The 26,449-nt window shown below is 33.7% G+C and overlaps 1 protein-coding gene across 1 annotated transcript; it reads right to left on the reverse strand.

Moving 5' to 3' along the window:
• Positions 1-2,357: 2,357 nt before the first annotated feature.
• LOC145138160 (large ribosomal subunit protein eL22z-like) lies at positions 2,358-3,827 on the reverse strand. Its single transcript, XM_079072291.1, has 3 exons — positions 3,717-3,827; positions 3,383-3,641; positions 2,358-2,626 (listed from the first exon to the last, which is right to left on the reverse strand). The coding sequence occupies exons 2-3, from the start codon at positions 3,613-3,615 to the stop codon at positions 2,482-2,484; spliced, it is 378 nt and encodes a 125-aa protein (XP_078928417.1). The 5' UTR covers positions 3,616-3,641; positions 3,717-3,827; the 3' UTR covers positions 2,358-2,481.
• Positions 3,828-26,449: the final 22,622 nt, after the last annotated feature.

Consider the following 26,449-nt stretch of genomic DNA (forward strand, 5'->3'; position numbering starts at 1 on the left):
GCCACAGACGTCATCGTCATCGCCGATGACGAACAGAATAAAGGCGTCGTCAGATGAGAAGATAAAAGACAAAGGCGATGATGATTCCGACGAAAATCAAATAGAAAGAGGGAGAGATTGAGTCCGTTTCTGACAGATCTACGTCGTCCTTAGGAGGGTTTCTTGTTCACCGGAAAAAATATTTCTCGGATTTTGCAATTGATTTCTCGATTTCTGGCAAACCCGACTCAGTTCATCTATCTTCTCAGTTCATCCTTCGCCCTTCGCCCCTTTCTCAGATCTATGGCACCAGAAACCCTAGCCTCAAACATCGAAACTCGCTTCGTCGGAAGCCTCCATCGCCGGTGGTGGTGGCTGGTGGTGAAGGAGATGAGCAACTTTTTGTGTGAAACGAGAGAGAGAGAGAGAGAGAGAGAGAGAGAGAGAGAGCATTTTATTTTCTTTTTTCTGTTATAAAAAATTATAAAAATAAAACAAAAAAAGGAAAATTTTCTTTTTTATTTTTCTTTTAATCAGAAAAAATATTTAAATAATAAAAAAACAGAAAAAGGAAAAAGCAAGGGCAAATTCGTCATTATGAAAAAGTTCATAGCAAATTGGACCAAACTCGCAACAAAATGAAAAGTTTGGACCTCTGGTGCTAGTCCAAACATTTTTGGACCAAAATGACAATTTTGAGCAAACCACAGGGACCATTTGTGCAGTTTAGTCTTTTTTTTAACATCTAGACACTTTTATAATCTCCTTGTAAGAGGGTGTTTGGGGTTGCTTTTAAAATAAGTTTTGGCTTTTAACTTTTCCAAAAAGTTAAAAAAATGCCAAAAGGTGTTTGGATAATTCAAAAGATCTTCTGGAAATGATTTTTGGCAAAGAAGAAAATAAGGAGTTTCTAAAAGTCACAAAACCTGATTTTTTGTTGTTTTACCTATAAAAGTTAAACTAAAAATCATTTTGTCAATCCAAACACTTTTTAAAGACCTTCTTTTGCAAAAAACAATTTTACAAAAAGTCCTTCTAAAGTAATCACAAACACCCTCTAAATTACAGCAATGCCCCTCGACCCAAGTACTTGGATTGAAGGAACACCATAGGGCTATAAGTTTGATATAGGTGAAATCCGTTTGATCATTCTAAGAAATACTGCTAAATGACCAAAAAATTTGTCATGTCTTGTCAAACACAGTTAGAACTGATTAAATAACCCAAGATTTCTTAATATCCCTTCTCCAGTTTCGGTTTCGATGTAAAATGATTAATACAAAAATATAGATTGAAATTTTGGTAAAAGAAATAAACGGAAATGTGTTGTAAACCAAATGGGAATTAATATGTTTAATAATCTTTATGATACAATGGTCAAAGAGGTCAACCAAATAGTAACCACCATCCAAAGTGCTATGTTTCCACCAACAATCGCTGTTGGTTTGCTTTAATTTCGCTTCTCAACTTGCTTTTGCTAGTGCCCTTTTTCACTCATCCACAATTACAATTTTACGCTTCTTCATCTACCTTTAGGCCTTGGGCAGCATTGCATACAGTCTTTAAAATTGCATACATCATTTTCGTCGAGAGTCTAACTCTGAAGGGGATAGATTGTCTTCATTGGGGGAATTGTAATATGTGTTCGTCTTATTCATCATTTTCTTCTTTAGAAGTCTAGAGTGATCATTCTCCATTGGCCAACTACTTCAATCCAGTTTCAGGAAATAGTGGTCATCAAACTAAACAGTCATTCACTATATTAGCATTAACTAACGCACTTGAGTGACTATGTATATGTCCATGGATTAATGATGAACCATTCGTGAATAAAGGTAATCCGTGAACTGTAAACAATCAGTTGTAGTTGATGGACAAGTCCTTTGATGGTGTTGGTTAAGTGCATAGGAGCTGAAACATGATTTTCATGTATGTTTGTAGGTACATGGATCTATTGGAGTGCAGTAAGGAACCATTGTTTCTTAAGGAGGTTATGTTTTGTTGATCTAGTAATGGAAGATTATTTAAATAGATTGGTGATACTAGTGAATTTTTGTACCCATCAAATCACTAAACGTGGTTTAAATTAAAAAAAAAGGTTATTAAACTAAATATTTTTTATTCAAGACGGTCACTAAACATTGTTAGTGTCGTTCATAAAAGAGCCACTTAAAAAAAAATTAAAAAGCTCAATGACTTTTCAAAGCTTAAAAAAAGTTTAGTGATTGAATATGAAAAAAAAAATACAAAATCAAAATGTCATCATTGGCTTTTCAATAGTAGATTTGACGTCGAGGGCGGTGGATATATAGACTTTAATGTCCAAAAACACAAAATCAGATTAACACAGCAAGTGTAACTAGCAAAAGCACATAGAATGTAGCCACACTTCTAATGCAAATTAATATTTCAAAATCCAAAGACAATAGAAACTGAGATGATAATAATAAGTCTAAGAAGCCAAAAACAAAATCCATGCCAGAAAAAAAAAACAAAGTAATCTCAGTCTTCCTCCTCACCCTCGTTCTCAGCAATGTTGAAGTATCTTAGCTCATATACGTTACGGTCCTTGTTGGAAGCAATCACACGGAGCCAGTCCCTCACATTGTGCTTCTTCAAGTATTTTTTTGTCAAATACTTCAGGTACCTGAACATTCATAAAATATGTCACAAAAAATAAAGTAACTGATCAGCAATCAAAAACTTATATATATTGTCTTTATTGTCTACTAAAGAAAGAAAAACCTTTTGAACCAAAATTATTGTCTTCAATTCTTAGCAATAATGACAATGGGCAAGTAAATGTTTCTTTAGATTATTAACTTAACGTGTAAAGAGGAAATTGCAAATTCTAACAAACATCCCTACATGATATGGTTACCGATTTCATGGGATAGGGGAGAAATTATATTCATCCACAATATCATAGGTCCACTCAATACAGTATACGTGTGTAGGTACTTAGTATCCTATTACAAATATCTCACAGTTGATATGCAGTTATAGTTACAACTTCTGATTTCATTAATGTTACAAGAAAAAACAAAAAACATGTGTGGTTATATAACATTCAATGAGGAAAAGAGACTGCAGAAAGAAGAAGTAAAAAAAAACACAAAACCAATTGAAATAATGAAATATGAGACTCGAATTCCAAACGCGCATCAGAGATTATTATAATCTTACAAAATTATGTTAGTAACAGCAGCAAGAGAGAGATTATCATGTAACAGCATAAATTTAGACAACTAAGCAAACACATCAGCATTATAACTTCAAAACGAAATTGTCCGGAACATAAACATCAACAAGATTGTGATAACTTGGCTAGAAACTCAAATCAACCGAACAATGATGAGCAAACTATGGAAATAACTGAACCAGTTTAAGGAATGATGAGTACCTTTTGGAGAAGTTGCTGTCTGATGTGACGGAGATCTTGTTCTTCTCACGAGAAATAGTAACTGAATCACCGAGATTACCAGCTTTACCACCGACTTTGATTCTCTCTTGAAGAAACTTCTCGAGTGAGGCTATTTCCATAATCTTATCCTCAACAGGCTTCCCACAATCAATCACAAAAGTTGCTGACTTCTTCTTTCCCCCCTTTGCTCCGGCACCTCCTGCTCGACTCATCTTCGCTTCTTTTTCTAAATCTCCCTCTACAAATAACAACAATAAAATCAACAAACCGCAAGATTGAATAACAATTCAGATGTCTGAAAAGGATCACATACAGAGAAGGATAGAAGATTGGCTGTGCGTGCTTCGAAGACGGCGAGCTGCAACCTATGAATGTGAAGATTGGCGCTATAAGGCGACGGGAAGCTCTTTAGGGTTTTGTGTTGTTGGTGTTATTATGTGAGTTGGATCGTTTATAGGCTTTCTATTGGGCCCAGCTTTGTGAGAATACAACCCACTAAAAATATACCATAAACCAGTTAGGAAATTGTTAAAAGAAAACAAAAGTGTATTCATATGGATTGATATTTCTTAGAATTATATTTTAAGTATTAATTATTACTTCAATTCAAAATTAAGAAATTGTTGTTATCCAGCTCATATAAGTATATGACTAATGCCGCTTCTTAATCTTAAAGAAAGTATATTAATCGTTCACCTCAAATTATATGGTTTTTGAATTGTATAATTTAATAGAATACTTTTTGACCGGATATTTATATTATCGATATGAAGTAAATTAAGTCGATTCTACACTCTATTAACCAGTATAAATGATCAATTTTTATACAAAAAGACAAAGTAAACAAAGATGGTATATATTTTTGTGATTATTGATGGTTTGTATTAGGTTACTTATAAAAGCTTAAAAATGATGTAAATAATATGAATATTTGACAGTTTGTCTAGATAAAACAAATAAACACCCCATAAAAATTATGTGATCATTTTACCTGTTTTGTTGTTTTGAATGGAACAATACGCCTTCATGATTCCATCGTTTAATTGGATGAAAAGATATATATGCTCATGTATTTTGATGACAAGAGGCGTTACTACCACATTCATAAAAAAATAAATGATTACTCGAGACTTTAATATTTTTATTTGCAAAAATTATCAGGCATTTTAACTTTTTTGTCTTCTTAAAACTACCTAAATATTTATATCATAATTTGATTAAAGCAACAATAATTGTATTCAACTATATGATTTTAAGATATGAATATATTATTATACCCATGCATGTAATTAAGAATATGGAAAGAAAACTAACATATGTATTAATAAACTTTCAAGATATCATTTAATGTTTTGAGTTGATCTTTCAAAATATAATTTTACATATAAAAGCTAGGGGTTTCAAGTTTACAAGAATTTTAGCAAATCTTTAAATCCAGGAAGAACCAATCACTAGACTAAAACAATAATCAAAGTCTAGCAAATCATCATAAGTTTTAACAAAACCAAGATTTCCACTCTCTTCTTCACAAGTCTAACAAGTCTAACTGGTTCCAACCACAAATAATAGATCCAGATTCTCATTCCACGACATGTTTCTGCAACAACAGGTGAATGTTTTATCAATGATTAGAACACATATATATGAAAATAAAAGATAATTTAAACACTCGAGAATGAAGAAAGATGCTTGTGTCACTTGGGATTTCTGAGTACAATGATGACAGAATCCCCTCTGAGAAACATCTTGCTAATGAATATGTCTTTGTTAACTATAAGTGCTTTCTTCTTGCATAGTTGCATTCCCCTGTCTTGGGTACCTGATGTAGCACAAAAACATTTTATCAGAATACAAACTACACAATAACGTTGTTTCCTTTTTAACTTTACTTATAAAAAAACAATACAAAACCTCGGTCCACATCTCTCTAACATTTTCTAGCACCATATTACAATGCCGATCAAAGGCTCTCACACGTCCAAGAAGCTTTTTATTGTTTCTGCAATTGATGAGCACGTACCTGGGGGAATATGAGCAACACTCATTACAAATTACAAAAATGCCATCCGTATATAACAAAAGACCAACCTCACAAAACCATATTATATATATATATATATATATATATATATATATATATATATATATATATATATATATATATATATATATAGGGTTTAGATCGGTTGACAACTCAAAGTTTCCCGAGAACCCGAGAACTAAAAGTGGAGCGTTGGATCAAAAGTAATTCGTTAAGAACATGATCGTCATCTTACCAATCTCATTTAATGTTTAATTTTTTTATGTTATTTAATATATTAATATAAATATCTAAAAATTAACAAAATAACTCAAAATTTCGGGTTTATTTTTTTTTTAAAAAAAATAATTTCCGATTATTTTAAAAAATTGAAATTTTTTTCAAAAAACATGAATTTAAAAAAAAATGAAAAAAAAAATATTTTTTAAAAAACTGCATCATTTTTTCAAAAAAAACTGCATATTTTTTCAAAAAAAAAACTGCATTTTTATAGAAAAAAACTGTATTTTTTTTTTCAAGAAACTGCATTTTTTTTTCAGAAAAGCTGCATTTTTTTCAAAAAAAAAAAAAAAAAAACTGCGATTTTTATAAAAAAAATGCATTTTTTTTTCAAAACTGCATTTTTTTAACAAAAAAATCAACGTTTTAGGTGCATATATGCATATTTTTTCAAATGCATATATGCATATTTCTTATACTATAATATTCGTAAGTAAATTATAAAAAATCTCATTTTTATTAATCAATCTATAAACATAATACAAGTATTTTATTCGATACAAAATAAAATATAAAAAAATACAAAGATTCACAGTGTTATCATTTCTTCATATCAAGATTTCCATATTTTCTTCAATTTATCACTTTTCACCTCTTCAATATTTTCCAAAAATTCTTCAAAATCTACAGGAAAATAAAAAAAATGATTAATGCAAGAACACGCACATGTATATATCATGTAAGATTCACATGTGATTATATAATGTGATATTCACATGTGATTGTATCTTTTAAGATTTAAATGTGAAATTCACAAGAAAATTTTAAAAAATAATTAACGAAGAACACTTACACAAAATGCATGTGTGCATATAGACGTAATTCATATGTGATTCACTTGTGATTTACATGTGAATCACATGTAATTGATATGTGATTCACTTGTGATTTACATGTGAATTACATTTGATTAATATGTGAATTACATGTGAATCACATGTAATTCATATGTGATTTACATGTGAATCACATGTAATTCATATGCGAATTACATGTGAATCAAATCTAATTCATATATGAATTACATGTGATTCATATGTGAATAAGATGTGATTTACATGTGAATCACATGTAATTTATATGTGAATAACATGTGAATCACATCTAATTCATATATGATTTACATGTGATTCATATGTGAATAACATGTGATTTACATATGAATAACATGTGATTTACATATGAATAACATGTGATTTACATGTGAATCACATATAATTCATATGTGAATAACATGTGATTTACATGTGAATCACATGTAATTCATATGTGAATTGCATGTGTATCACATGTGATTCATATGTGATTTACATGTGAATCACATGTAATTTAGTTAATAAGTTTCGAAAAAAAATCAAGAAGAGAAGAAAAAACGTTACACAAGGGATTTTCTAGAAGGTTGTCATTGTTGGTTCCAACATCAATCATGATAGGAAAACCTATTACAATGAAAAAAAGGAAAAAGATATATGTTTGCAAGTGAGAAATTTTAGAAATATGTATATATATTGAGATGGATAATGTGCAAACATTACTCTTTGAGGATTTATTCCAGCTGCAGCAACATATAAATCCAACTTCCCAATTGCAATTCCAATACCCTTAACTCCAAGATCACCAAGACCCATTATTCTGCTTCCATCTGTAACAACAATCATATCAACCTACAAAATTTGCAAAAAGGTTTTGAAATTTGAACACAAGCACTAATGTATCTATATCGAATAATTAAAAAAAAAAGAATCATATCTTTTATTTAAAAGTAGAGTACCTGTTCAGCAGGCCAATTATAAACCATTGACATCATTTCTCTATGGCATTTTAATGTGAAATTTTTACTACTTTGTTGTTCATCAAGATGATGCACACCTACCTTCCTTCAATGGATCCCACCTATAAACCAAAATTAAACATTATTTCAGTTTACAGATATATTTGTTTTATTAAAATAGAAGAAATAATATGATAAAAGACATACTAAGAAACCTTGTTGATCAGGAAAGGCAACAACACACCTAGTTTGGTATTTATTGTCAAAAGTTTGATGAATATTGTTGTATAGGATCCGGAAATAAACCATTTTATTTTTTCTTCATAAACTATGTCTACATGAGGTCGCCTTGGTCATTATACTTTAAAAATTATACCCAATTATACTTTAAAGCAAACAATCAGCTGTATAAAGCAAACAATCAACTGTATCTTATCGAAAAAATCACAGGTATCCTCACAAATTATATGTTTAAAAATGGTCTCTTTTGGAACATAGAAGCATGCATCTGTTCAGGTAAAGAGTATGTGAAACTCACCTACACGTTTAAAGGATATCAGAGGAGAGAAAACAAGGAGGGTTGTTAGAAGCAGCAAGACAGAACGTGTAGTCCACCATTGCTGACCAAACCATTCTTGCATCACTCTTAAATGGTGTTCGTGTTCCCCTTCAGACCATGTTCCAGATAGTACATCACCTGTCATCACCACTCACCACCTTTAATAACTAACATCACACCATTTAAACTCCAAATCTTAACTAACAAGCACCCACTCAGTAATCTGTTATAGTCTATTCAGTTTTCATATTTATGGAAAATTACAGATATATCATAAGTGTCATGGACAAGGACAATTCATCTATCATGAATTGTTTTCTTCTCTTTCAAATTTGTTTGGAATTGTCAATCTAAAATTGAATTTTACATTGTATAAAATAAAACCTATGTCCCCTTGAAAAGAATAAAAATGTCATCTTCAGTCATTAAAAAGGAGGAGAAAGAAAGATAATAACTGAAGAACAAGTCGATTCATAAGATATGGAAATGAAATTGACTCATGTGTTGTAGGTTATGCTAACTTGAGAAACCTAATTTGGTATATTAAAAAAATCAAAAGTCACAATTGGAGTCCATTTTGGGAAATAATTGTTCCAAAATAAGAACCTCATCAAGTATAAAGCAAACAATCAACTGTATCTTATCGAAAAAATCACAGGTATCCTCACAAATTACAGATAAACGTAACATTCAAGGACTTGAAACCTAATGAGATAAGTCGGTTCAATGTCTCCATTACCATCTAAAATTGGACCATGGAAAGAAGAGTAAAGTCGTAATTCGAGTTCCTCAATTGTTACCTGATTGATTACAGCCATGGCTTCCTCCGTTTGCTCTGATTTTCTTTTCCGAAGACAGACTGAGCGAAGAGGAACACAAAGGTTTGTAACTTGAAGTCGAATTTGGTTTTCCAATTGATTAACGATGGGAAAAACTCACCTGTGATCAGCGAGATAAAGCCGCTCATATCATCGATGTCGGACAGACTCTGGATTGAACGGACGGTGTTGCTGCTTCAGAACATCGAGTCGTCCTCTGGCTCGGAGACCGGAAGCTCAGAGGCGAAGGAGAATCGGGAGGTTCGGATCGATCGGACCTCTAGCTGATTTATTAGGGCACGAAACTTCAAGAGGGAAGAATGACGCAACCACCGCGATGTTAAATATATCAATCATCGGAGAATCTTCAATGAAGGCGATAAGCTGTGCGTGTTTTCAAGCTTCGGCAATGAGAGAGAGATGACCTTGAGCTCTCTTAGATCTTGTCCAATTTCTCATATGTTATTCGTTTCTGATGATTTCTGGTTCTCTAATTGCCATTTTTGGTAGCGTATTGGAGATTGGGGGTAGGCTTCTTTGAGCAGATCTAGGTGGCTGCGGGAGTGAAGAACTTCAAATCGGTAGCGTTCGTTACAAATGGTTGGGACTTGGGATTGGATTGTTCATCGCCGCCGTGAAATTACAACTCTTGATGCAGTTGTTACAACCACGTGAAATCCCTTTGGGGGAAGGATCGACGATGAAGTTGTAAGAAAAAGAGAGATGACGGACAAAGACGATCGAGGGATTTGAGAGACGCATCGATTAATTTGGGGGGAATAATCTCTTCAGTACCGTAAATGCCCTTCGATTGATTTTTGAACAATACCCCCGTGTTTAATTTTCTCATTTATTTACATAAATGCCATAAAATATCTTAGTCCTTCATTTTTTTAATCTGACGGTCCACTTTTAGTTCTCGGGTTCTCGGGAAACTATAGGTTCTCAAATGATCCTTCCTCTCTCTCTCTCTCTCTCTATATATATATATATATATATATATATATATATATATATATATATATATATATATATATATATGTTTAGGTTCTATGGAAAACAAAAAACCCTAAAAATAAAAAAAAATGCATAAAAAAAATACTTAGAGATCACAAAACTTTTTTTTTGATTTTTTTTATAAAAAATCGCAGCTTTTTCTTAAAATTCGCTGAAAAAAAATAAAAAATCATTTTTTTTATAATTTTTTTTTTCAAATTTTTTTTCAGCGGATTTGTATAGAAAGCTGCGATTTTTTATAAAAAAATTCAAAAAAAAAAGTTTTGAGATCTCTAAGTATTTTATTTATACAATTTTATGATTTTTAGGGTTTTTTTAGGGTTTTTTGTTTTCCAAATAACCATTCCCTATATATATATATATATATATATATATATATATATATATATATATATATATATATATATATATATATATATATTACATGCGTGTTATTTTTCACACTCATCATCAAGACAGAAAGGGCCCTGTGTTGAACTCCTCTTCCTCATTTTTGGTCTACCAAAAATTTCAATATGATCATTATAATTTTTAATAAAATTTTTCCATACAAAAGAGAAAAAATTATATCAAAAGTTTAAGGTTAAAAGAAAAAACAGTTAATGTTTCTGTCCTACAATACCATGTAGGAAAAGCATGATACACACTATATAACAACATAGGCAATTGTACATAAATGAATATCAAACGTAGAAAACTTTAACAAACATTTATAATTCAAAGAGAGTTTATTGATCATAACGGCATAATTAAAACAACACACTGAATATGAATATTGTTGTAGAAGACATTTGTAGACACATAAATGTATGGATTTCTATATGTATCACACTATCATGTATGTATGGATGAGATATAGAGTTTTAGTCTCCACCCCATATTTGTCTGGTATCAAACCAATTGTACTTCATAATATGTGTTCTTACAAGAATATGACATTATGAGTAGGAAACGTACATATTAGTGCACTTCTTCTCAAGTTAATTTTTTTTGGCTATGAACATCAAATAGCTTAGAAAACCATAGAATCAAAAGAACTAATCAACCTAAATTGATTGATAAAAAAGAACTTACTTGTCCATCTTCCCCCATTGGTCGACTGTAACAACAAAATGGAACTCGTCAATAACACCCATAAAACATAATTGTGTTTTAACCGTCTAATTAAACTCAATTTCGTAGGTAATTTACAGTTACATTACCTCATATTCAATTTGCGGAAAGTTGTGTGTCGGAAATATAGGGGATCTGAAATCGGAGAATCAAACTAGGGTTCAGGGGTATGAACATACAATCCATTTGCAAAAATGAGATGTAAATTGAGTCAACAATCTTTAGAAAGTAGAAAATGGTAACAAAATATAAAAAAACAAACTACATGGTTTGATCGAAGTTGTACCTCTTTCAACGACGCTAGGACGACGGAGTAGACCGTAGGGGGCACTTTGCAACTTGTTGAATAATAAAAGAGAAGCGAAACGAGAAAAGGCGTAAAGGTTCTATGTACCTTAAACCCTGGAGGGGTTTGATCGTTTGAGTATCACCAAAATAAATGGGTTGCACATACGTTTTTTTTTAACGGCAAATCTAACCTACTCATACACTACTCCTAAGTTCTCCTATGTCTCAAACGGGACTTGCACCTTCGACCTCAAGGAGGTTGGGCAACACCTGGTACCGTTTGGCTAAGAGCCCTTTGGTGGTTGGCAGATACAAATCGATAATTAAATTGGATTGGTTAAGGCAAACTATTTCAATCTAATCGATCAAATTTCAACCTGATACGAACACAACACGACTCGAACCGTTTGGCATCCCTACTTTTGGTTGGTTTTAAAGTGGCTCGAAGGCTGGAACATACTTTAGATGATGCTAAGAGGTTGTCAGTCAACCTTCGTGAAGATCAGACCTGAAACAAAAAAGTTGAAATTTTAAAAATCTGAGAATTTTGAGTGATTTGCACGATTGAGTCACCCTATACCTTGGGCTGGACTCGACCGTGTTAAGTGAAAAGTCAAATAAAGTCAACCAGAGTAATTGAATCGGTCAATTAGATTCCAAGGGAAATTGTGTAATACATGTCTTTCGTGACTAGATATTATTTTAGAATATATAAAATGATATGAGGTGAGTAGAAGAAATAGAGTATGGAGTTACTTTAAATTGAGAAATGCTATTTAGAAAAAGATAACTGAGTAATGTTATAGAGCTTGTTGAGAGGATTTTGTGGATATAAAGATCGTCGAAAACGGAGTTCGTATGAGAAAGTTATGACCATTTGAAGTTGAGACGAAAGTACATTGCTATCTCGAGAAAGTCAACAGAAGTCAAGTCAATGGTCAACCTTTGACAACCACGAAGTGAACAATCAACTATCACGACATGAACAATGAGTCATCACGACGTGACCAATAGGTCATCACAATGTAACAGATGGCGAGTCACCAAGACACGTGGCTAGAGAGTGTGACATGTGGCAAGACCGAGATCTAATTGATCATCACGACGTGACACATATGTGTTCACGACGTAGCGCACTCCAGACTATAAAAACGAGATTTTTCGTGTCATTTGAGGATTTTTGGACACAGAAGATCGGAGATGCTGCCCGGGAGTTGTTTACGGGATATTATATCGGAGGAGTTATACCATGTACGTGAGATATGGGGCTGAGTTACGAAACCGTGGAGTTATACCCAATTAACCCATGTGAAGTCTCGTAATAAGCTGTCTTCTCCAACCTTATGAACCATTAAGAATCTTAAGGAACAAACTCAAACTGCCCAAAAGCTTCAGCCTTCCATAGCCATGTATCTGAAGCCTTGGACAAAACAATACTTCCCACATCAAGCCTAAGCTGACCGGATCCTCAGTCTCTTTGCTCCTTTTCGGATGCCTCTTCCACAGCCCATGAAAATAACCTTGATATCCAGTTTTAACCTCTCTGAAACCATATCATTTTTATTGCTTATACAATAACAAGAAAACATTTTTAAGAATAAAGATTTCTCATGACATTGATTGCAATACATTGATCAAAGTAAACTTTAACTTTTTTTAAAATTATAGGTTTTTTAGGACGTTGATCAAAATAAGTTTAAATTTTTTAAAAACTTAGACTTAATAAATAATTTAGATTTTCTTGAATAATTTTGATTTTTTTCGAAACAAAACAACCTAGTTCATATGTGAAACATTAATTTTCATCAAGGGCATTAGTTTTCACTGTTTTTTCATGAAAGACCATTAATTGCAGGCAAATTCCTATTCATTTTCATAAAAGAATTACAAGTTTTTTTTTTACATGAGGATTTTTATGCGTACCGCCACAAATTGTTTTGTGTACCTTCCTTTATGTGAGTGTGATAGTGCTTGTGTACCCCCATAATTTGACGATTTATGTAAGTGAGGGGTACGTAAAGTAGCACTCTTTTACATATCCCCTAATTGCTTTGGCGCACCCCCTGATTTGATATTTTGTTTTCTATTTGTCTTTGTCTTTTTTTTTTAATAATTTTATTAAATACGTATGGTTATTAATATTATAAAAAATAGTTTTTTTGTTCTTTCAGACTATTTCGTTCGCATTATCTATGTGTTTTTCTTTGTAGTGAATTTTGTTTTATAGTTGTCTTTTTTTCCCCTTTTAATAGTTTTATTAAATACATATGGTTATTAATATTATGAAAAATAGTTTTTTTGTTCTTTTAGTCTATTTTGTTCGTATTATATTTGTGTTATTCTTTATAGTGATTTTTGTATCATACAAGTTATTTTTGCTTTTTAATATTTTTATTAAATACATATGATTATTATGGTTATTAATACTATTAATTTTTTTCGACAAATTTGTACAAATGGTCCCGGTGATTTACTTAAAATTGCCACTTTGGTCCAAAAAGATTTTGACTAGCACCACAGGTCCAAAGTTTTCATTTTGTTGTGACTTTTGTCCAATTTGATTTAAAAATATTTAAAATGACGGATTTACCCTTGGTATTTTCTTTTTCTATTTTATTTATTTATATAAATGTTTTTCTGATTAAAAGAAAAATAAAAAAGAATCTCTCTCACTCTCACTCTCTCTCTCTCTCTCTCTCTCTCTCTCTTCTCTCTCTCTCTCTCTCTCTCTTAGACACACACACACATGCGTATGCCCCCTTTTCTCAAAATCGATCCCTCTTCACAATCGACCCTTCTTCTCTCTCTCTCTCTCTTTGAGAACACTGACTATACACCGCCATTATCTTCAGGCCCTGACCTTCATCGACATAACCATTTCACCATTATTTGCCTTCATAATCTTCCACCATACTTCATCCTCGATCGGAGGGGATATAGATTTGAAACAAGGATTAAGCAACAAAACCATCACCACCACTGCTGTATGCCTCCCTGCTCCTACAATTAGACCACCACCTATTTACGAAACCCTAGTGTTAGAGAAGAAGGATTCTTCATCGACGACGGAGAAGAAGGATCATCGCTGCAAACCCTAGCTCATCCCTTTATTAGATCTTTCATCATCGGAGAAGAAAGGTTATCTGAAGGCGCACAGTCTGTTTAATCTCTGTTCGATATTCGTCTCCGACCGTGTATCTTTTTTGTTCTTCTTCTATCTCAACTGGTGAGCAATGGCGGTGCACCGATCTTCTACCTCATTGTATTAATGTGTGTTTGTCATTTATGGAATTTGATTTGTGTGTGAGTATTTTCCCCAAAAAATCGATTTGATTGTGGAAATCAGATAAGATTCCAGATTCAGATGAATGAATTATCAGAGCACCTCTAGTGTTTACAGGTTTGTAGAGGGAATAGGGACGAAAGCAGCAAGGTGTTGGTGGAAATCTCAACGGGAGCAGGTGGTGGTGGCTGGTTTTTACGTTGGCAGCAGTGGCACTGGGGTGGCGAGGCTGCCTCCGTTACTTTTCTGTTCGGCGACAAATAACGAGGGAAAAGAGAGGGAATCAATTAGCAGTGATCAGAGAAGGTGTGGGTGGGGCTAATCGCAGAAAACAGTAAGGAAGATGGGGTAGTGGCAACGGTGGTTTATGGTGGTTAAAACCCATCGTGTGTGTGTTTTTCTTCAACTGAGAGAGAGGACATTTTAACGGGGAGAGAGAGAGAGGGATAGAGAGAGAGAGAGAGAGAGTAATTTTTAATTTCTATAATAAAAATATTCAAAAAAGAAAATACAAAGGATAAATTCAGGGGCAAATTCGATATTATAAAAAAGTTAAAACTAAACTGGACCAAACTCGCAACAAAACAAAATGTTTGGACCTCTGGTGCTAGTCCAAACTTTTTTGGACCAAAGTGGCAACTTTTAGCTAACCACAGGGACCATTTGTACAGTTTAGTCTTTTTTTTTTTCTTTTGTGTGTTTGGACTATTTCGTTCGGATTATATATGTGTTATTCTTTTTTATATATTTTTTGTTTATATTTTGTTTTTATATTAGAATTGACATATCATTTTTACATTTTGTTTATTTTTTTTGTTTCTATATTAAAATTGACATATGATTTAGTGGGTTTAGATTATTACATGCATACATGTTGGTTTGTTATTAAATTAAGAGTAAATTACAGTGTTGGTCCATGTGGTTTGGTCAAATTCGCACATTCAGTCCAACCTTTGAAAATTTGACAAGATGCATCCATGTAGTTTAAGGAAATTGCACTGGAAATCCTTAATCCACTTAAAAAGACCAATTTACCCTTACTTTTATATATTTTTTTCTTATATATATATATATATATATATATATATATATATATATAATTGTTTAATTTTTTATATTTTGCCGCTTACATTTTATTTTAATTTTTTATATTGTTTTAAAATTTTATTCGAATATATTTTTAATGTTTTTTTGATCTTTTGTTTTTTTATATATTTGTAAAGCTTTTTATAAATATATTTTGTATAAAAAATATAAAAAGGTTAGTTAAATGAGAATATGATTAACACATATTAGATATATAATTATTTATTTTAATAGAATTATTGTATAGGCTAACCGAAATTCAAAACAAGTGTCAATGGCTTCGAATTCAATTTTTTTTGTTTTATAGTTTTTTTTTACATTTCGTTCCGAATGGAAAATGCTTTTTTTTGTTTGAAACACCGCACCAAAAAATATTTTTTTTTACATTTTTCTCGTATATATTTTTGTGAAGTTTTTTTGAATAATTTTTTTAGTTTGTTGGCGTGTTGTTAGAATACATTTTAATTTTTGACGTTTTATTTGTTTATACTTTTTGTAAAAAATGTAATAAAAAGTTCGTTAAATGTGAATATTATTAAATTACATTAAGTATGAAATTATATTATTAATAAGATTAATAGATAGACTCACTGAAATACGAAAAAGGGTTTCAGTTTATATAAAGGCTAATTGGAAAACCATATAACTCGGAAACGAACAAAAATTCTAAAAATAAAAAAAATGAACTCGACTTATTAGCATTTTCCATTCGGAACGAAATGTAAAAAAATTATAAAACTAAAAAAATTGAATTCGAAGCCATTGACACTCGTTTTGAATTTTGGTTAGCCTATACAATAACTTTATTAAAATAAATAATTATATACCTAATATGTGTTAATCATATTCTCATTTAACTAACCTTTTTATATTTTTTATACAAAAAAATATTTATAAAAAGCTTTACAAATATATAAAAAAAACAAAAGATAAAAAAAACATTAAAATATATATTCAAGCAAAACATCAAAATAAAAAAAAATAACTAGAAAAAATATTCAAATAAAACATCAAAAAAATATAAACGAACAAAATATAAAAAACATTAAAAATTAGTTCGAATAAAATTTAAAAAAATATGTTAATTATAAAAAATAAAAATAAATAAAAATAAATGTAAGCAGAAAAATATAAAGAAAATAAACAACTATATATATATATATATATATATATATATATATAAGTAAGGGTAAAATGGTCTTTTTAAGTGGATTAAGGATGTCCAGTGCAATTTCTTTTAACCACAACGATTCATCTTGTAAAATTTTCAAAAATTGGACTAAATGTGCGAATTTGACCAAACCATAGCGACCAAAAGTGTAATTTACTCTTTAAATTCACTAATATTAAATTGACATATAAACTCGCTAATATATGATGCCATGGTCTAATGGGTTTAGATTATTTTTTATTACATTTTCATTTGTTAATATAATAAAATTAACAATTAACAATTGAAAACATTAAAAAAAGGATTCATAAATAAATAATAGTAAATGAACCATAACTTATTTTTTTAAAAAGCCGGTACAATAATAACGTCTATATCACAATTATTTTGTAGTCTATTTGATTGAACGTATGTATTTACTATATAGCACTATACAAAGATTCCCATCCAACAACATACATCGTTATTAACACATAAGTTGTAACACCCGTTTTCAATAGAATAATTAAATGGTTAGTGGGTGTTGGTTTCGGGGTGTCAAATGATTTACTTTTGATTTCCGAGGGTTAAAAGTGTAAATCCTGGACTTGAGTTGAAAAGAATTGTCATGGAAGGGCCATTTAGTAACAATTGGATTTAAATCGAAAGAATTTGAAGGCTTAGGGGGCTGATTGGTAATTTCGGGACTTGATTTGTAAGGATTTTCAGAAGGAGGGGTTAAATGGTAATTTATGGGTCTTAATTAAGAATAATTTGTAGAGGAGGGTTTGTTTTGTAAATGTTGGATTGGTATTGAAAAGAATTATGGGAGCAAGGGTTTAAAGGGTAAATTAAGGATTTGTTTTGTAAGAAAAGGGAGGAGGAGGGACTATTTCCGTCAATATGGCTCCTTGTTTGTATGGAACGGATATAACTGTTCCATCGCTCATACCCTAACCCTAAATCATAAGCAGCCGTCACCCCTTCCCCTTATACCTCCCGTTTCCTCTTCCAGCCGTCGCACCACCCGTTAACTTCGGTTCTCCGCAGCCTCCGCCGAGCTTCTCCGATGTTCCAACCTCCAGCCGACTGCCGTCGCTGCTTCACCCTCCAAACATCACAGCCGCTGCTGGTGACGTCGTGGACAGCCGAGGGAGAGCCGTCGAAGACCACCGGTGCCACCTCCTTGCCGTGTTTTTCTTCTTCATCTTCATTTCTATCCCGGGTTGGTTGCGCCGCCGTTGTGCCCAATCGTGAGGAGCGAAGCCACCGCCGCCATTGGTTGAAGACCACCATTCGGCTATTGTATTCGCTGTCACCAGCTATCACCGCTCCTGTGGTGACTGAGGAAGAAGAAGACCGGTGTTGGGACGCCGGGGGTAAAGAGGAACAGCCCTTGTTGTCGCTGTTGTCCGCCTCTTGGGTTTCCGCTGCCGCCTCACGCCACCAGGTGGGTGGTTGGGGTCATTTTGGGAACAGATAGGGTGTACGCGATCTTCTAGCCGGAACTCGCGAGAACTGCCACCTCCGACCACCGCCTGCCGCCATGGGCGGTTGTGTGGGTGTGTTTGTATTAGTGTATGTAGTTATATCAGTATGTGTGTGTGTATGTTTTGGATGGTGTTGTAACTTGTAAATGGTGCCAGAATAATAATAGGAAATCCATAACCACCACCATGAGGTGGTGGCTGCCGCCTCCTGCCGCCACCGGCCGCCGTGCCGGGTGGCGGTGTGCTTGCTTCGTTAAGTTTGATACGTTTAGGGTGCTTGAAACCCTAATGGGCCTTGTAAACCCTAATGGACTCTAATGGACCCCAATAAAACCCTAATGGGCTTAATGATATTTTAGTGGGCCTTATAGGCCCAATAAAACCCTAATTGACCTAAAAGCCCACCCATTTGATTAATGGGCTAGTATTGGGTTGGAAACCCTAATGCCAATAAAACTCAATTTTGGGAATTGATCGGGGCACGCACGAGAATTATTTAAACTTGAAATATTAAATAAAAATCATTGGCAAACTAACTTAAGGCAATAATGGACTTAATGGATTAAGTCCTTAATGGATTAAGTCTTTAAAGGGTTAAGTAAGAAACACTTAACCTTAATCATCATTTCATGTGGAAACCCTAATTTTAGGATTTTGGGCTTTGACTTATCGGGACCCACATTTGGGTCATTGGGATGGAATTGTGTATTAAGCCCAATCACACCATATGACTTATTTAGTAAAGCGAGGGACTTAATGGATTAAGTCCTTAATGGGTTAAGTGAGAAACACTTAATCCTAATTGTCATTTTATATGAAACCCTAATTTCACTTGGGCTTTGTGTTGGGCCTTTCCTTTGGGCTTTGGTAATTGGATTATTAATGGGCCATCCAAGAATAATCATATGGACTAGAATATGTTGATGGGCTTAGGGTAAGGCCCATATGAGGGTGTGGGCCCAATTTGGAAAATTGGGCCATATGTTGGGCTTTGGCCCATTACTTGACTATTGAGCCTTTAGTGTGTGAGTTGGACTTTGGGCTTGGAATCAAATTATTAATTGGGTGTTGTTTGATGTTGACAGTTCGGGAATCTGTCAACCAGCAGCTGGAGTTTTATCGGCGGGACTTCAGCAGTGCCAGGTGAGTTTCCCTCACTATATCAACAGGGTCTAAGGCACCAAGGCCGGCCCTTTATGGATTGTATTCGGATTATTGCATGTTATGCTTACTGATTTATATCCTGGTAGTTAGGATGGTGATATGCTATGCTTTAGTGACCCGGTTGGGTCGGTATCCTGGTATATAGGATGATGCTATGTTAGTGACCTGTTAGGTCGATATCCTGGTTATGGATTGTTGCTATGCTTTGTGATCTGTTAGATCGGTTTGACTGTTATATATATATATATACATGCTAGTGTTATATGATATCTATGTGTACATGATTGTCCTGGTTATAGGATGATGTTATGCTAGTGACCGGTTAGGTCTGTATCCCGGTTATTGGGATGTTGCAATGATTAGTGATTTGTTAGATCGGTTTGACTGTTATATGATATGTGCTAGCGTATGATATTTATGTGCACATGTTTGTTTGATTGAGGGTTGGGTTGAGGCGGTCCTGCTTTGTGCTGTAGGCCAACATACCCGTTGAGCGGTCCGGATAGGCTGTAGGCCCTGCGAGGCGGTCCAGTCAGGCCGAAGGCTCAGGAGCGGTCCAGATAGACTGTAGGCCCTGCTAGGCAGTCCAGTCAGGCTGAAGGCTCATTATGCATGCTGTTCTGGATTTGTTATATGATATGGTTATATTTGTATGACGTTGGTATTTTGGGGAAACTCACTAAGCTTCGGGCTTACATTTGTTGATTATGTTTCAGGTACCTCTGATGATCGCGGGAAGGCGAAGGCGTGATCGTACAGCTCCTCATATCTTATTATTTTATGATTTGATTCTAGGGATACTCTGATGATTAAACCATTTTGAAAAAAATCTGTAATAACTTAACGGTTTAAATGTTTTAAAAAATTTTAAATTGGCTTGAATTTTTGGGATGTTACATAAGTTGTCTGAACGAAAAAACAATATAATGATTATTTGAACGGAAAAAAACAGTACAAATGAAAATTAGTACATTCATAGTCCAGACAAAAAAAATAACATAATGATAGTCATAACGAAAAAATAACACATGGATACTCCGAACGAAAAATAAAAAATACAATTATATATAAAAAAAATGTTTTTCTAAAACACAACTAATTAAAAACAAATAGCATAATTAATTAAATCTATAGTAATAATAATAATAATAATAATAATAATAATAATAATAATAATAAAACAAAATACAAAAACAAACAAAAAACAAGAAACAAGAAAAAGATAAAATCATCGAAATAAAAGAGATTTTTTTTATACACCCCTAATTCTCTTTCTACCATCATTTTTGTCTTTTTCAATTTTTTATTTTTTGTTGTTTTTTTTGTCTTTTTGTTTGTTTTTATATTTTTAATAAATACATACTATTATTATTTTTTTCTTTTGCATTATCTTTGTGTTATTTTTTTTTTCATTCACACTATCTATGCATTATTATTTTTTGTTCGGACTATCTAGTGTTATTATTTTGTTGCAAACTTGCAGTTTTCGTAGCCGTCAAATAAAACTCTCACACAAAATACATATAATTGGTTGTAAATTTTTTAACACAAGGATACTTCGGACGAAAAAATAACACAATGATAGTCCGAACGAAAAAAAAAACAAAGTTAAAGTTAAAGTTAAAGAGACATCAAATTAAATCAGTTATTTTTAAATAATAATAATAATAATAATAATAATAATAATAACCAATAGAAGACAACAAAAAAACAAAACAAAACAAAGAGAAAGAAAAATAACAAAATAGATGAAATCAAAATGGATTAAAGATAACAAAAAGACAAAAAAAAATGTATATCGAGGAATTTCAAGAATTAGGGGTACATACAACAACACCCAATAGGGTATGCTTGTGTTTCAATTACATTACCTAAGTATCAGTCACTTATAACAAAATGTAATCGTAAGATTTGTTATTTGCAACCTTCTACGAAACTATACATCCCTATTAATATACCGAAAGCCCACTGGTTCTTGGGGGGTTTGGATTTACGGACATTCATGCTCACTATATATGAGTGTTACAGGTGTGGCAACTATTTTTTTTTTCAAATTTGCAACTTGGTTTAAAGCTATGTGACCTCATGTAACATCCCAAAAATACTAGTAAAAATTTTCATTTTTAACCATCAAATTCATACAATAATTTGTTTAAAAATCAGTTATAGTAAAATGTATCTCTCAAATATCATAGTAAGATAGTAATAACTAATGCGGAAAAAGCCTTCTGGGGAATGTAGCGCAGTCAAGCCGTATCCTTCTCTTTAGAATTAGAAGTACCTGAAAACATTTAAAACATAAACCGTAAACACAAAGCTTAGTGAATTCCTCAAAATACCATATACCATACATCCATTCAACATGAACTACCCCCATGGTCTTACATCCAAGTGCCATGAGCTACCCCCATGATCCTTACTTGAAATGCCATGGGCTACCCCCAAGGTCTTATATCCAAGTGCCATGAGCACCCCCATGGTCCTTACTTGAAATGTCATGGACTACTCCCATGATCTTATATCCAAGTGACATAGGCTACCTCCATGGTCTTTACTTAAAATGTCATGGGCTACCCCTAAGGTCTTATATCCAAGTGACATGGGATACCCCCAGGGTCTTCCATATAGTTGTCATGGGCTACCCCCATGGTTTTCATGCACGTATCACAAAGACAACTAGCATCCTTATAACATCCCGATTCCCAGGTATGAGATTTATTCCTTAAGCATGTTTTTCCATTGGAACACGACGTGGTGGAAGCCTCACCATGGCGTGTTGAAGGACTTTTGGGTCGCACATTTTTATGGAACAACACGGCGTGTTGGTGAGGGAAACACGATGTGTTGGCGGCTGGATGAGAAACCCTAAATTATAGGGTTTTGCACCCTATTTAATCTCCTTAAGTCCATAGGGCTGATCTTTTATCAGTCTCCAAACCCCCATATCGGCCCTTGTGAACCCTAGCCATCCTTCCCTCTCATTTGTGAGCTAGTGTGGTATTTTTGGAGCAAAAGAAGAAGAAAGTTGGAAAAAGGAAGTCAGGATCTAGCAAGAAAATCTCTCATCTTCAGTTTGGCACTCTTCTAGACCTTTGTAAGTGTCCAAGATCCGATTTTTATTCTTCCATGTAGCTAGATATTGAGTTTTGTCCCTTTTTCTCCTTATTCTTGGATGTTGCAATGGATGGATCTCATAAAGTTTGCAACTTTATGAATCTCCAGGTCAAGGTGACCTTGTAGTGGCTTGGATCTGGCCATTAGCCAAGTTTTGATGCCATGCATGGAGTTTAGGTCATATTTTCCCTTTTTGACTCATTTTGGGTTCAAGACATGCATTGGACATGCATGTCTATAAAGCACCAACCTTTGGGATGATTTTGAGGCTGAAATCTCTTCTGGAAATGTTGGGTTTCAGATCTCAAGGATTTTGTGCTCATTGGTTAAGCCCTTGAATCTTCAAGCCTTGTGGATGGGTTTTTGAACACTTGGAGTAGCCCTAAAGGATAAAGTTGGAAACTTTATCCTTTTTGATAGCATTTGAGTTTAGATATGAGTCTTGGAGTCCCTAGAATCGAAGGAACAGCTGGATGTATTAAGCTGGGGCAAACACGACGTGTTTTCCTGCCAGCACGGTATGTTAGCTGGGGTTTTCCTGACCATCTGTTTACCATCGAAACACGGCATGTTTGTTAGTACACACGTCGTGTTGGGTCAACATGGACTGTTGACCGTGACCGTTGACTTCGATGACCATGGTTGACCAAGTTTGACTTTTAAGGGTATTTTGGGTATATTTGGGGTTTTGATGGAATGGTCACTTGGTGGATGTAGGTTTTGAGTAGAGAGCTGAGATTCAGAGTCGGACCTTATTAGTTCTGTCCAGCTTGTGAGGTGAGTCTTCCTTACTATGCTTTCGGGTCGAAGGCACCAAGGTCGACCCATTGGTTTGATAACTTGATATTGTGTACGTTGAGTATGTAGTAGTATGCATGCTAGTTTGGTAGATCTGTAGGACTACCTGTGATATTGCTTGTTATCTTAATATGATATTATCTGTTATATGTCGACATATGGTGCGGGTTGGGTTGAGGTTGTAATGCTCTGTGTTGTAGCCAACAAATCCTGGAGCATACCACATATGAGCTGAGGGCCAGGAAGGGAATGCCAGACTCATACTGAGGGCTCATGAGCATTCCAGATATGAGTTGAGGGCCGGGTAGGGCATGCCAGACTCGTACTGAGGGCCGGGGAGCAAGCCAGACATAAGCTGTAGGCCCAGGGGGCAATCCAACCTTATGGTGTGGGCTCAGGGGTAATCCAGTCTGTTAGCTGTGGATCCATTGAATGCTGTTATTATATTTGTGTTGTTTGCTATGTATTGGTATTTTGAGGGAACTCACTAAGCTTTGGACTTACAGTTTTGGATTATGTTTCAGGTACCTTAGAAGATCGCGGGAAAACGAAAGCGTGATCGTGCACATCCTCATGTTTTGTTTCATGATTTTGGGATTACTATGATGTTTAAACTCGTTTTGAAAAATACAATGTAAACAATTATGATTTTTGGTTGGTTGAAAAAGTTTAAATTTTCATTAATTTTATGAGTGTTACAATTCTACATAGTATAGTGAGAAGACTCACCTCGCAGACGTAGTCAACATCTAACAACTCTCACAGTTAATGAACGGATGCTACACACCTCATATTAAAGCATACAAAGTAAACATCATGTATACCTTTTAAAACTAGCCAATTGACCAAAAGTCAACCAAGTCAAAAGTCAACGGTCAAAGTCAAAGTCAATTCTAGATGGTCGTCACGTCGTGGCCATCCTTAGCCACGTCGTGGCTGCTTCCCGACAAAATAGTCAAGCAAACCCCAGTCGCCACATTGTGGTGAGCAGACCGCCATGTCGTGGAAACCGGGCTGTCACGACCTAATAGATTATGTTCTCAATCCGTTAATCCACTTCATTCCAACTTTTTAGAAAACTTCCTAAGGTCTAACACAACATAAAAATCGATGCTTTTCAAACATGCATGTCCAATGCAAGTCTAGCACTCAAACTAGGTCAAAACGGAGAATTAACATTAAGATCCTATGCATGGAGCTCATTACACCAACAAACTTCAGATCCGGAACATATGTCCACCAAGGGACCTCAATAATCCATAAAGTTGCCAAGTTTATGGAAATTCAAGCACTCAACTCAACCCAACATAGAGAAAAGTGGGTAGAAACCTAGATCTAGCATGATATGATAAAAAAAGGTGAAGACTTTATACTTCCAGAAGATTAGAAATGAAGTTAAGATGCAAGATCCAAGCTAGAATCAAGTATGCAACCACCAAGATGAGCCCATTATTCCTTCAACCTTCACAAAGTGACTTCACACACAAAAGACTAGGGTTTGGGTGAGGGTTCGTTCTCAGAGAATGGAGGCTGCCAAATGAGGCAATCCTAGAAGTTAGTGCCCTTAAATAGAATAGAGCACCAATCCCGAAAATTAGGGTTTGGCCCAAAGTGGCCGCCACGCCGTGGCATCGCACATATGCACACTTCCTCAATAGGCCACGGTAAAAATCCATAGAATGTTGTAATTAACTCATGAAAGGAATACTTGAGAGATGGATGTTACACCTCATATCCACAAACTTCTGGTGGCTATCAAGTACTTAGGTTCCAAATCCTTCGATGTAATCCCCACGAGAGTTTCACACCACTCCTATGAAGGTCGCAGACGTACCACAACAGTTAGACAATAAAGGAGATTGTGAAGTTTTCTTATTTTGGTTCCTATAGAGATTAATTATTGGTCAATCAATGAGCATTGAGGGTTGTTGAACTCATATCGAAGGTAATTCACACTAATAAAATGGAGTACACATCAAAAGTAAAGTTCCATTTGCACACTTTATTATTATTTGAACATTGTTATGTGTGGAATTTTCAACTTACTATTCTTATATCTTAAATTAGAACTAACATCCTGGGCAAGCCCAAAATCTTGAATCAGTATCTTAGATTGTCATAGTTTCTCTTGTGAAATATTATGCAGGGACTTAATATCTAACGAAAAAGAACAAAAGTCAATACCAAAGGAACGTTGAAGACCATCTAGAAAGTCGGGTCAAACGGAGATCAAAGAGAATCCCAAGATTCTCGAAATTTTAGTTATTATCGTTATGTATAAAAGATTAGTTGATCGCATGCACACGAACATACACACTTCTCATCTTTCTCTGATTCTTTCGACACTTGAGCACAAATACTTTATCTCTAAGATCAACTAGCACTTATAACTATTTTGATTGATTTAATATAAGTTTTAAGACATGTGAGTTTATCACCTCCCGATGTTTTATGTCGAAGATTCAAAAAGATTAAGGGATTTCCTCGTATATCGTAGTGTTCTTATCGTGATTTTACTTATTTATAATTGTTTAACCGATCATAACTCTTTTTGCACACTTATTTGATTGTCACTATATCTACACATTGAAATATCATGATATCTTGTGGTATCTTAATATCTTTTTGAGTACTTAATAAACTTTTTTCACGTATAACTCATTTGAAAATTATCTAAACATTATTTTCGTCCCAATTACTTGAAATATGCTTGTTTACAATTCAAAACAAATAAATTCTATTCGATAGTTTTATGAATACCATTATCTTTTCCCAGGATCTTGGACACTACCAAGATCTTTGGCGTATTTTAAGATCTTTAGCATTCTAATTTTCAACATCATAAAATTAACATCACCATACTTTTTACTTTGGTTACGAAATAAGGTTGTTAGTTTTTGACCAAAACAAACATATATGAAAGATTGTGAATATTTATTTTTTTAGTAGATTTTAGTTTAATGTGGAAAATATAAGTTGGTTTATTTTATAATCATAAATTATGGAACACATAAACATTAAAATTATACATAAATGATCAATAATAGAAATGACCATTAATTGATATTACCAAAA

This window comes from Lactuca virosa, chromosome 9 (assembly GCF_052849685.1).
Source record: "Lactuca virosa cultivar CGN04683 chromosome 9, Lactuca_virosa_CGN04683_v6, whole genome shotgun sequence".
NCBI lineage: Eukaryota > Viridiplantae > Streptophyta > Magnoliopsida > Asterales > Asteraceae > Lactuca > Lactuca virosa.